Below are 12598 nucleotides of genomic sequence, written 5' to 3'. Positions count from 1 at the left end.
CCAGGCAGGCGCTTTTGCCGCCGAGCTAAATCCCCAGCCCCTAAATTAAATTTCTTAACTGCAGGAGACAGAGCATATATAGGGTTTAAGGTATAAAATTAGGCATTGTAGGCATTTTCCTGACCATATCTAAAATTTGTAGTTTTTCATAATTCGTGGGTGCTCTAGGAACATAATTCCAGTGAATTTCCAGGGTCCACTGTAAACAAGATAGAGGTGTTTACCTTCCACGTGTACTCACACATGCAAAGACACCACATGTGATTGCAGTATTGCCATTAAAAATACTCAGAATGTCTAAATATTCATCAGTAATTATGGAATTATCCTCAGCTTAGATTTTTCTAGTGAGCACTTTGGGAGACTAAGTAAGGTTCCCTTATATGTTAAATGTATGTCCAATGAGGTTTTTTTCATGCAGGGGACCTTATTTTATGGGTCTTAATTTTATACTTTGTAAGCAGCAGAGTCTGAGAGTGAACAAGAGCACTAGTGAGTGTTTCAATGTAGAAATAGCTCTTTTAAACTAATCAAAGTTAAATATATAGAGATCCTAAGTGAACAGTAAACTCTTTCCTGGATAACTATCACCCAAGTTATCTGCCCCTCCTTACATAAACTGAATTTACATTTCATATAAATGGATATTATAGTATGAGCTCTTTTGCATGTGGCTTCTTCTTAACGTGTTTATAACATTCAATCTTATGTATAGGTATTGTTTGCATTACTATGTAGAATTAACATTGTGTATATTTATCAATTTTTTTTTACCCATTGTACTGTTAATTTAAAAGTTGGGTAGTTTTCTGTTTGAAGTTATCACAAGTAATGCTGCTGTGAGCATTTTTATACAATGTGTTTATAAACATAAAGAACCACTTGTTCTGGGTGATACTTGCCTAGGAGTAGAGTTGCTTAGCTCTAGAGCCTGCATTTGTTCAGAATTAGTAGATTGGTACCTAAAGTTTTTCAGACTACTTGCATCAGTTGATTTTGTACCAGCAGCATAGAAGAATTCTGATTGTTTGCCTCTGCCAACATTTGATAACTTTCATTTTACCCACTCTAGTGAGTGTGTAGTGAGGATTGTGTTTGAAATTTGCATTTATCTGTTGACCATCTTTTAGATTTATTGACTATTTGGATATTGTTTTGAGAAGTGTCTATTGAAATTTTGATTGGTTTTTGAGGTAGAGGGTCTTGCTTTGTTGCCTAGGCTGGTCTCCAGCTTCTGGGCCCAAGCAATCTTTCTAGTTCCAGCTTTCCAAATAGCAGGGACTAGCTGTACAGGCCACCATGCCTGGCTGTAAGTCTTTTATTCTTCTTTCTAAATATCTTGTCTAATGTCTCCAGCGATCTATTGGTACTGGTTATTGATAAATGTTTTGAAAGTACCGTTGATTATTGTCACCTCCACACTGTTTGTTTCGTGGGTTTTTTTTTTTTTTTGGTTTTGGTTTTGGTTTTTTTCCGGTACTGGGAATCGAACTCATGACCTTGTGCTTGCCAGGCAGGCGCTGTGCCACTGAGCTAAATCCCCAGCCCCTCACTTCCACACTGTAAGTTTATCGGCATTATCTCTTTAACAGAGGAGAAAAGGCCCAGAGAGGTAAATAACATGCCCAAGGCTACACTGCATAGTAGCACAGCTAAAAATTCAAATCCAGATCTCTGATACCAAAGCTGTATCTCCTGTACTTGGTCACATTGTGTTCTCAAATTGCAAAGCTTTTTCCAGCTTTTACTAACAGTAGCCTCACATGACGTTATTTTACTGTTATTCAGAAAACAATTTTAACTGTGTTTTATTGTAAATTGTTTACAATTTTCTAATACTGTCTTAAGCTCGCTTTATCTAGTTTTCCAGTGTAGAATTCTTCATTGCATTTTTTTATTGAGGTAAAATTCAAATATAATTGACCATTTTAAACTATATGATTGTTTACAATATTTACTACTGTGCAACTTTCAACTTGATCAACTTCCAAAAGAGTCTCACTGATTTTCTTTCCTTTATTGGGCCTCTTTTGCTATTTTAAGTAACTGGCATTAAATATTTTTGTGTATCTGTGTCTGACTATGCTCCCATGCAACTCATACCAGGCACATTACAGATTTAAGTAAAATTATAATTTAATTGAATTCTGAAGGGATTATAGTACTCAATTATGAATCAATATTGGATACTTGTCTTTCACTAAATTCTTAGTGCAAGCCACTTTTCTTTGGGCCTTATATTACCCATCTGTTCAACGGGACAAATACTTAATGTATCTTACTGTATTTATAGCATTATTGTTAACAGTTCCATTAAATATCATACATAGAAACGTTTGAAGAAAAACAAAGTGATATCTAGAAATGTCAACTAGCAGGAAATAAATATGATTTGAAAGATTTGTAAAGCTTTGTAATTGATTTGCTACTTTGGTATTTTCTACCTTTGAGCCTTAGTTTCCTAATCTATAAAGTGGACTTGATAATTTATCACTGGATGTCTTAAGGCAAAAGTATGTGTGTTTCTACCTTGTTAGCTGTGCAAAAGATGTGATACATTATGCTTTGTGAGTAAATGTCACAATTGACTTTTCAGGACTGCAGTGTACTAGCTTTTGTTCTGGACCACTTGCTCCCTCACACCCAGAATGCAGAGGACAAGGACACACCTGCCCTGGCCCGTCTATTCCTCGCAAGCCTGGCTGCTGCAGGGAGTGGTACAGATGCCCAGGTTGCCCTAGTGAATGAAGTAAAAGCAGCCCTGGGACGAGCATTGGCTATGGCAGAGAGTACGGAGAAGCATGCCAGGTAAAACTCACGCCTGACCTCGTGCTGACAACCACAAATATACCCTTACTTCATTCTTGGTCCATTCTTTGGATATGTACAAGAATTCTAGTCATACTAGCATCATACACTCTGATCTTTTGAAATACTTATAATGGTGCTTCACAATATTCAGAGTACTAGTTACTATTTGGAAAAAATGTGCAAACAACTAGAGAAAACCAAAAAGGGTTTTTTCTGGTCTTCAAGCAAGATGTTGAATAGGCTATGCGTTTCTCTTTCCTTAATTTAAATATAATTTGTTTTTTATAAATGAAGAATGGTAATACCCAAAGAGTAGTTCTGACCTATTTAGGTGTTACTTCCAGAAGTAAATCCAAAAGGCACAGGAGTTATCTAAGGCCAGTTATTGTAGTCATGGTTTAAGAATGGGCTGTATTCACATAACAGAAGTGTCAAACTTTGCTCCCAGGCTTCAGGCAGTGATGTGTATCATCAGTACTATCATGGAGTCCTGCCCCTCCACCTCCAGCTTCTACAGCAGTGCCACAGCCAAGACTCAGCACAATGGTATGAACAACATCATTCGACTGTTCCTAAAGAAGGGACTGGTTAATGACTTGGCCAGAGTACCTCACAGCCTCGACCTGTCCAGGTAAGTTCATGTCCCACCCTCAGGATTTTTGGCCACTTACCATGAGGAGGCAAGTGGTGTGATGGAAAATCTTCAGTTGTTAGGGGGAGACCAGAGTTTGTTGTATTTTGGTTTCAGCAAAGCATTGAGCTACCTTATTAAGGCCTTGGTTACATCATTTGCTGCAACCTTAAGGGTTGGAATATGCCTTTTTTTTAAAATTTCCTCCCACTTTTTGATGTTTTGAGATAGGTCCTTGAATTCACTGTGTAGCCCAGGCTTCTCTCAAACTCCTGGTGATCCTCCTGCCTCAGCCTCCCAAGTGCTGGGGTTACAAGTGGGCACCACCGCATCTAGCTCTACCTGCATTAGATAAAACTAGCCCTTTATTATAAGAAATACAAATGATCAAAATAAGAATTTAGGCACTATAGTCCTACCACCCAGATACCACTGTTACCTTATTTTGAATATCTTTTTGTTTTTCTTTACATTCCTAGATGCATTCTTTATTAAAATGTTATTGTATATATGGTATTGCATGACATGTGTCTTCTAACACAGATCTTGTTTTAATCTTGATTTTGTTGCTGTTGTTCATGATTCTGACTTGTTGCAATGACCAGGTCTACTGTCCTATGAAAGGTTTCGCCTTCTGGATTTGTTCTGATTACTTACTGGCAGGGTATTTTGACTTGTTATTTATTCTCTGTTGTTTTCTGTGTGAACTTCTACTTAGATCTAAAGGTTTATTCAAGCAGTATAAACATTTCAACATATAATATATATTGTAGTTATATCTGACAGTTTATTGGAGCAGTATAAACATTTCAACCTAGAATATATATTGTATATCTTACATTATGTACATCTCATTCTATCATGGTGACACACCTCTCTTTGAATCTGCTATTAATATTCCTGTTAAGACCACTGAATTAAAATTATAATTATACTGTAGTACATTACTCTTTTTTTTGCTAGAATCTGAACTGTGCAAATGTGTATTTCACTATCATATATATACCTAATTTATAATCTTAGTATCAATTGATAATCCTTGCTAGAGTCAGTTAATTTCTTTGGGGATTTTGAATGGCATCTTTCTGATTTCTCATTCCTTCTAATTTATTAGCTGGCATTTTTCTATGAGATAACCTCAGTGGGAAAGTCTGATTACTCTGAAATACAGTTCCTACTTAAAACCACTGATTGAATTATTTGGATCACTACAGTCATCATTCTTTTTTTGTCCCCAGATGATTAAATCTCTGGCCTGTGGGACCCCTGCAGGCCATCTTTGTCTGTTTAATACAAACCCATTTTTAAAAACATTAAAAAATTTCATACTCAGCCAAGAGTCCAGGTCAGTAGTAGAGTGCACAGTAGTGTAATAAAAAAATACATGTTCCCCTTCATTAACCATTGGTTAACATTTTTGCTCCATTTGCTTTACTTCCTTTCATTTCCAGAGCTCAGTCATTAGAAATTAGTTACAAACAAGTGATACTTCACCTTCATAATAGTACTTAATGAAATGTCTCCTAAGAACATACGTTTCCTTTACATAGCTAGATTTCCACTGTTGTACCCAAGAAATTTACCTTTAACAAAATATTATATATATTTTATATTCATAAGCCCTAAATTATTTTAATTATGCTTTATATCCTGGGAGAGTCTTTTAATCCATGACCCAGTGAGGATAACATGGCATGTCGTTGTCATAGGTCTTTTAAGGCCAGATGTCTTATAGAACATCCCTCAGTCTACATTTATATAATTCCTCCTTAAAATTATGTTCATGTTGAATGTTTTTGATAAAAGTAGTATGTAAATGATGTTTATTCTTCTCACATCACATCAGGAGACGCATAGTGTTGGTTTGTCTTTTTGTTGGTGCCAAATTTGATCACATAGAGTGATGTCTATTAGATTTCCACTTTGTAATTATGGGGTAAATTGGTTTGAGATCATGTGAAGATCAAGTGAATATTTTTAACTTGGTGGTATTTTGGCAGTGGCAATCCTTGCCTGGATCAGTTACATTAGCGGTTGCGGTATTGGTGATTTTCTGGTTTTCTCATTCTTGTTTACCAACTGGCATTCTTCCATAATAAAGAGAACCTCCACCCATTTTTGTATCTCTTTTAGTGCAGATTCTTTTTATATTCAGTGATAATGGTGATGTTCTATCATCACCATTATTCTTTTTGATATTTTTAATTGGGCCTGTGATAGTGATTCCATTAATTTTCCCCGATTAATTTTTGAAAGCTTTCTTGCACAGTGAGATCCCAGGTATACCTTTTATCTTGTATGACCTATTCCTGAAATCAGTTGTTCTGATGAGCTGTGGTTCCTTATGTTAGTTGGTATCAGAGACCACTATCTAGTGCTAAAGAGCACATACATACAGTTAAACTGAACTTCTCTAGTTTTACCAAGCCCCTTTTTGGCCTTACACCCATTGTTATATTTATAAATCATACCACACCTCAATTTGCAGCTCCCATGATACTTTTTCTGAACCTTAGGAAGCCTTACAAAGTATAGTTTGAAATCCACAGGATTTAAAACTTCTATCCACTGGGGTGTAACTCAGTAGTAGAGCACTTGCCTAGCGTGCACAGGGTTCCTGAGTACAATCCTTAGTACCACCACTCCCCGCCTCCCAAAAAAAGATGTTTTCTTATTATACAGCCTGGGTGTGTCTCAGAAGGGGTTTTCTACTTGCATGTGATCATCTAGAATATATTCTGACTTCTGGTCAAGAATTTGTTTCTCACATGGTTACCAAAAGCTCCATGAAATACGGTGTTGATTTAACCTTTGCTTTAGGGGTGGCTCTCTGAAGGCCTTTACTTTTATGTAAACAGTAAGTAAAATATTAGTTTGCAAGCTTGTGCCCCTTTTTCTACTAGAAGCTCTTCTTATAGGATCCTTAGTGACACTTAAAGGACAGACCCTTAGTATTTTTGTACTTATTCTACTTCTGTATATTTCTTTATCTCAGTCCTAACATGGCCAACACAGTCAATGCTGCTCTGAAGCCTTTAGAAACACTTTCCCGGATTGTGAACCAGCCCAGTAGCCTTTTTGGCAGCAAGAGTGCTTCTAGCAAAAGCAAGTCTGAGCAGGATGCCCAAGGAGCCGCTCAGGATTCCAATAGCAACCAACAAGACCCAGGTAGGGAATCAGAGCCAGTGGACTGGAGAACTGGAATGGGTGGGTGTGTGTCGTTGCTTTGTGGGCATGGGATTACAGCTGTTCTGACTTGGTGTTGTTTCCCTGGGAACTTGCTGGCCTTCCAGAGATCTGTCGTAGTGGTGTGGGAATCTGCCCCACAAAGAATTCCTTCAAATTGCAGCCTTGTTTGGCTATCCTCACACGTAGCCTTGTCTTTTCCTTTGTCACCCATTCGTTTATCCTCTGAGAATTTGTAAACTTGCCCGAAGAAAGGATTGTCTTCACGCTTGCCTCATAGTGCCCAGCACATAGACACTCTTTGATTGTTTTGCTGGTTGGTTGATTGTTTCAGGCGAGCCTGGGGAAGCAGAAGTGCAGGAGGAGGATCATGATGTCACTCAGACAGAGGTGGCAGATGGGGATATCATGGATGGGGAGGCTGAAACCGACTCAGTGGTGATTGCTGGGCAGCCTGAGGTGCTCAGTTCACAAGAGATGCAGGTAGGGAGGCAGATCATCCAGCATTCCCTGTTGCGGCACTGAACCAAATTCCCCGGTGGTGTGGGTGAGTGAGTACTTTAGATCCTTGCCTCAATGTTGTCTGCTTTGCGGAGGAACACAGATTATATACTTAGTAGATGCTCAGCAAATGCGTTTGAATTGTATCCAAGGAGGGATGGGGGCAGGGCCAAGGTGCCATGTACTAGAAAATGGTGTAGATCCCAACCAGAAAATTTAGGGACAGGTGAAATGTTGAAGTAGAAAGCTGGCCTGAGGCCTTTGAGCCCAGAATCTTCGATGTACTCAGCTCTCATCATTAATGGAATCTCCTTAACACCACCTCATCCCTAACACCACCTCATCCATAGCACCAGCTCTCACTGGGGCATTAAAATGGCAGTCTTCTAAAGACCCTAAAGAGAAAACATTGTAATTTCTGCAGCTGGTAGCAGTGGGTAAGAAATTGGGTCTGTGGTCCTTAGCCGCTGGCTCTAAGGAGATCTACATGTATTCATGGATAGCCTAAGACAACCTGGTATCAGCTAATTGGGATGGACCCATATGAAGGACAGTCTGAGTGTGGATTGGCAGCATATGGTAGTTTCTATGCTATTAGCACAAAGTGTGTGGTTTTTATGTAACATCCTGCATCACACATTATCCTAGAAATGTATGCTACCTTGCTGGCTTTTTTTAGGGCTTCTTTGCTAGCACAATGATGGACTTGTGTGCATCCATATGTATGTTCTATTTCTCTCCAGGTTGAGAATGAGCTGGAGGACCTGATAGATGAGTTGCTTGAGAGGGATGGCGGATCTGGGAACAGTACAATTATAGGTGAGAGCCCCAGAACTGAGTATAGCCTCTTCCTTTGCTTCAGTGTCTCTTGGGAGGATCCTTTTTCTCATCATCTGCTTGCTCAGCTCTGCCTAAGGGCTCATAGCCAACCTAGTTCGCTGCTTGTCTTGATGTTGATGATCTTATAGATGAGAAATTCACAAGTCATGTATAGGCCTGTGGCAGGTCTGAAGTATTGTGGGGGGTGGGGGGGTGACCGTAAGTATAGATGATAACCTCAAGCATATCAAAAGAGTTTTTGTTTTCATAGAAGACTAGAGGAGGCTTGTAGGGTGAGGGAGTGCTTTCCTTTCAGTTCTACAGTCAAGTCCAGGGGCTTTCTCTGCCTTTGGGTTACAAACATTTACAAAAGAGTGACTTAGTGTAGCCCTTTTTAAATTTCAAAGGGAAAGTGACAAAGGTATACTACTGTCACTTGGCTTCAAGGGTATATGTGTTTTTATTTTATTGATCAAGAAAATCAAAGGATAAGTGAAAGTAGACATTTATTCTTAAACTTTACAAAGCTTTTTCACACCTAATTGTCCTCTGTGGTTTCACAATTAGTGGGAATTGCAAGACAGATGGGATGATCCCATTTTACAGATGAGCAAACTGAGACTCAGACAGGTAAAGTGACTGGCCAAGCTCACCTAGCTAGTTGGCAGCAGTGAATCCAGGTCTTATCACTCATCCCAAAAAAGAGTGGATATCTGCTAGGTGTACATAGCTACTTAGGCGCACCCATTCTGGAAAGGGAAATCCTCTGTTGTTCAGTGAAGGCTCTGCTCTGTAACCTTCAGTGAGCAGAAGTGGAGAGGATGAATCACAAGAGGACGTGCTGATGGATGAAGCTCCTTCCAACCTCAGCCAAGCTTCCACCTTACAGGCCAACCGAGAAGGTGAGAGTGCTGAGGCCAGAAAGGCCTCCCTTCTTGTCCTGCACGTCTGACAGACACTACACTAGGGTTTTCCTGGAGGCAGCTGCCCACACGTGCAGAATAAGGAAGCATCTGTCTGCATGCGCTGACATATACCATCCACTTTATCCTCAGCCAGTTTTTCAGATATGTTACTACTGCTTACCCAAAGTTTGTCACTTCTTACTTGGTTCGCTTTCTTCTCACCCACCTGCTATCATCGCTCCAGATTCCCTCTTACCAATAAGATGCAGTCAACAAAGTAGAGCTGAAAAGGCAAGGGGGCACCAGCAGACCAAGTCCTAGAAAATGGGCTCCTCGAGCACCACTCTAGAGCCAGCGTCCACATTCAGCCACCCTGCTTGGCATGTTGATGCAGATTGGCACTCTCAGGAAATCCAAGCTGGCTTGCTAAGTGTACATCACCCCAGATCTGATTCTTGCTCTCCTAAAGTCAGATAACCCATCGCCTTCCCACTTAGTCTGCCGGTCTGCTCAGTAGCCTGTTTTATAGCTACTCAGTATAGTCCTCCAATGTGCTCCCTTTGTTTTAGATTCCATGAATATCCTGGACCCTGAGGATGAGGAGGAGCACACTCAGGAAGAGGACAGCAGTGGCAGTAACGAGGATGAGGATGATAGTCAGGATGAAGAGGAGGAGGAGGAGGAAGATGAGGAAGATGATCAGGTGAGGGGGGACTGTGTTTGGGTTGGTTGAAATAACCTTCCGTGGGAACACAGAACTGCAGAAAAACAACAGTCTGGGTTGCTAGCTAGCCTCAGCACCAGCTTCCCTCATGTGCACTTGTGGCCATGACATCAGACTTCAGAAAACCCTTACCTCCCGCAATTCTCCGTCTCCTATTTTCCCTTAAGGAGGATGATGAAGGTGAAGAGGGAGATGAAGACGATGACGACGATGGCTCTGAGATGGAATTGGATGAGGATTACCCTGATATGAACGCTTCTCCCTTGGTCCGATTTGAGCGCTTTGACCGGGAGGATGATCTCATCATTGAGTTTGACAACATGTTCTCCAGTGCTAGTAAGATACAGGGGCTCAGCTGGGTTTTATCTCTTGATTCTTAATACCCTTCTCTAGGGTACGCCAAGCAGTGAACCAAAGCAAATACCAATCTGATACAGCCTGCACTTCTTTTCCTATGCTGACTTCCTGGGGCAAGGGATATCTGAAGCCATCTTTCAATCCTTAGAAGAAGGACTAGCAAGAAAGAGGCTGCTTCTGTAAACAGGCAGCTATTTTAGAGCCTGGATAACTTGATCATTTTGCTTGTGAGACCAAGGCTGACTGCATCGGGCACCCGCATACATGCTACAGTGATAGGGCACTCAACCCTTATTCCCTGTAGCCCTGGATCTTGAGGGTTTGGATGGACACCTTTGAGCTTGGCATTGGGGAGTGGATTTGAACATATTTACTCTTCATCAAAGATACGTCTTTTTAGGGGAATCTCTTCCCTCCCCTCTCAAATCAAAGTTCACTTTAAGTGTCATAAAATTAAGTTCTTAGACTGAAGCTGTCTTGACAGGACAGGTCTTGACCTCAGATCAGAAGCATGACATAGCAGAAAACACTGTTCTGTTACATTGTCTTGGCCAAGTAATCTCTTACCTCTTTGAGCCTCAGTTTATCACCTGTAAATGAAAATGTTAAAAAAAAAATGGGTTGGATTATCTAATTTTCAAGATAATCTTCCATAATTTTCTTTATTTTTGTGATTTTCATTCATCTTCCTTACAGTTGAACTTCTGTCTATTCAGCAAATTGGACAGATATTTGAGGTGTGCATACTGGGGATAAAGCAGTAACAGAAAGTAGTTGCCCCTCATAGGAACATACGATCAGGTAGCAATATTAAGTTAGCAGGCATTACATTGTAGTGTGGAAGAAAGCACAAATTAAAGGGTTATGTGACCCAGTCTATCAGAGTCAGGTATCACAGGGCAAGTGACATCTCAGACCAAGAAAAAAGAGCAGATACAGGAAGAGGAAGAAGGGTCTTCAAAATGGAGGGAGCAGCATGTGTGTGAGGGGCCTTAGAAGCATCATTGTGGCTGTAGTGTGGAGAATGGGTTGGGAGAAGGTACTACTTAGGAGGCTGTTGCAGTGTATGTAGATGAGAGATGATGGCATAAGCTATGGTAGTGTCAGTGATTGTAGATTATTGATGGGAATGAGGGAGAAAGGACAAGGCTCAGGTTTCCGTGTGAGGAAGTAAGGCCCAGGAGACATGGTACTGTTTAAACAACCATGGAAGAAATGTCTTTTTGGCACTGACCCCTTTTTGCATATTATCCTTGCAGCAGACATCCCCCCATCCCCAGGAAATATCCCTACCACCCACCCATTGATGGTACGCCACGCAGATCACAGTTCCCTGACACTGGGCAGTGGCTCCTCCACAACTCGTCTCACTCAGGGCATTGGACGCAGTCAGAGGACCCTGAGGCAGCTGACAGCCAATACAGGCCACACCATTCATGTTCACTACCCGGGGAATCGCCAGCCCAACCCTCCTCTTATACTTCAGAGGTAAATTACAACGATCTCTTGGACCCACTGGTACTCTTTTTAAGAATCTTCACTGAGTTTCAGCATTGTCTTTACTATTCAGGAAATTGTCCCTCTCTTAATGCTATTGTCACACAAATAACATGTGTATCCCATTTCTTTGTAGGATATATGTACAGACTTTGGTAAAATACCTATACATACATAGCTATGACCTGTTCTTTTACTTGAAAATCCTGTACATACATTCAGCTATTAAGCATCTCACATGTCAAGCACTTGACATTTTGGATGTAGTCAGGACAACATCCCTGCCTTCCAGCTCAGTGTTTAGTAGGAGAAACAATTTTTCAGAGTTGCAAAACAGAGAGATGTAAGTATTATAGAGGTCACTGTACAAACTACAGAGGCATTATACCCTAACTTGGTACTGGTACTGCCCATACCAGGAGTTACAGAACAATATGCATTCTCAATCCAAATAAAGTTCTCTAATTGTCTCATAATTGGAAAGTAACTAAGAGTTATATCGGGTGTTAGTTGTGGTATGAATTTAATAGAGAAACTGAATGAAGGTTCTCATAGTAACAGGTTGGTAGTGACCTTGGGTACGTTACCATCACCCTACAGGTTGCTTGGTCCCTCGGCTGCTGCTGATATCCTTCAGTTGAGCAGCAGCCTTCCCCTACAAAGCCGAGGCCGAGCCCGCCTCCTGGTAGGCAACGATGACGTCCACATCATTGCCAGGTCTGATGATGAACTGCTAGATGACTTTTTTCATGATCAGAGCACAGCTACCAGCCAAGCAGGTAAGTTTGTGTAGTAAAGGGGAGGGTGTAGAGTATGTCATGCTTTTTTCTTACTGAGGAAAAGCAAGAGTGTCTACCCTGGAGAAACCATATGCTGTAGGAGCAGAAACCACTCAGAGATTTTTTTTTTTTTTTTTTTTTTTAGCCAAGGGCAACAAAAATACTGTCTTTATGTACCTTTTATGTGCGAAACCTTAACATAGACTTTGGGTCCTTGTTAAGAAAATCTGATTTTTGGTTCAGTAGGACCAAGAATTTTACCTTTGTTCCCCTACAGGAACTCTGTCTAGCATCCCTACAGCCTTGACCCGCTGGACAGAGGAATGCAAAGTTCTTGATGCTGAGAGCATGCACGACTGTGTTTCAGGTATATGGCAGCTTATTTGGT

General features: G+C 40.7%; 1 protein-coding gene across 6 annotated transcripts in view; it reads left to right on the top strand.

Annotated features, from left to right (window-relative positions):
• The window catches only part of Huwe1 (HECT, UBA and WWE domain containing 1, E3 ubiquitin protein ligase), a gene marked incomplete at its 5' end in the record, with an annotated part of 121129 nt that overhangs the window by 85571 nt on the left and 22960 nt on the right, over nt 1-12598 (top strand). For all 6 annotated transcript variants that reach the window (XM_013502817.1, XM_013502819.1, XM_013502816.1 and 3 more), the window contains 11 exon segments: nt 2597-2808; nt 3260-3442; nt 6438-6610; nt 6963-7111; nt 7873-7948; nt 8752-8850; nt 9423-9556; nt 9745-9913; nt 11194-11422; nt 12032-12210; nt 12488-12577. In XM_013502817.1, the coding sequence (XP_013358271.1) occupies nt 2597-2808; nt 3260-3442; nt 6438-6610; nt 6963-7111; nt 7873-7948; nt 8752-8850; nt 9423-9556; nt 9745-9913; nt 11194-11422; nt 12032-12210; nt 12488-12577 (1693 nt within the window).

The sequence above is a fragment of the Chinchilla lanigera genome, unplaced genomic scaffold (assembly GCF_000276665.1).
Source record: "Chinchilla lanigera isolate Chin_1 unplaced genomic scaffold, ChiLan1.0 scaffold00074, whole genome shotgun sequence".
Classification (NCBI taxonomy): domain Eukaryota; kingdom Metazoa; phylum Chordata; class Mammalia; order Rodentia; family Chinchillidae; genus Chinchilla; species Chinchilla lanigera.
Note: the sequence above shows the minus strand (reverse complement) of the source record. Positions and strands in the feature narration are given on the sequence as shown.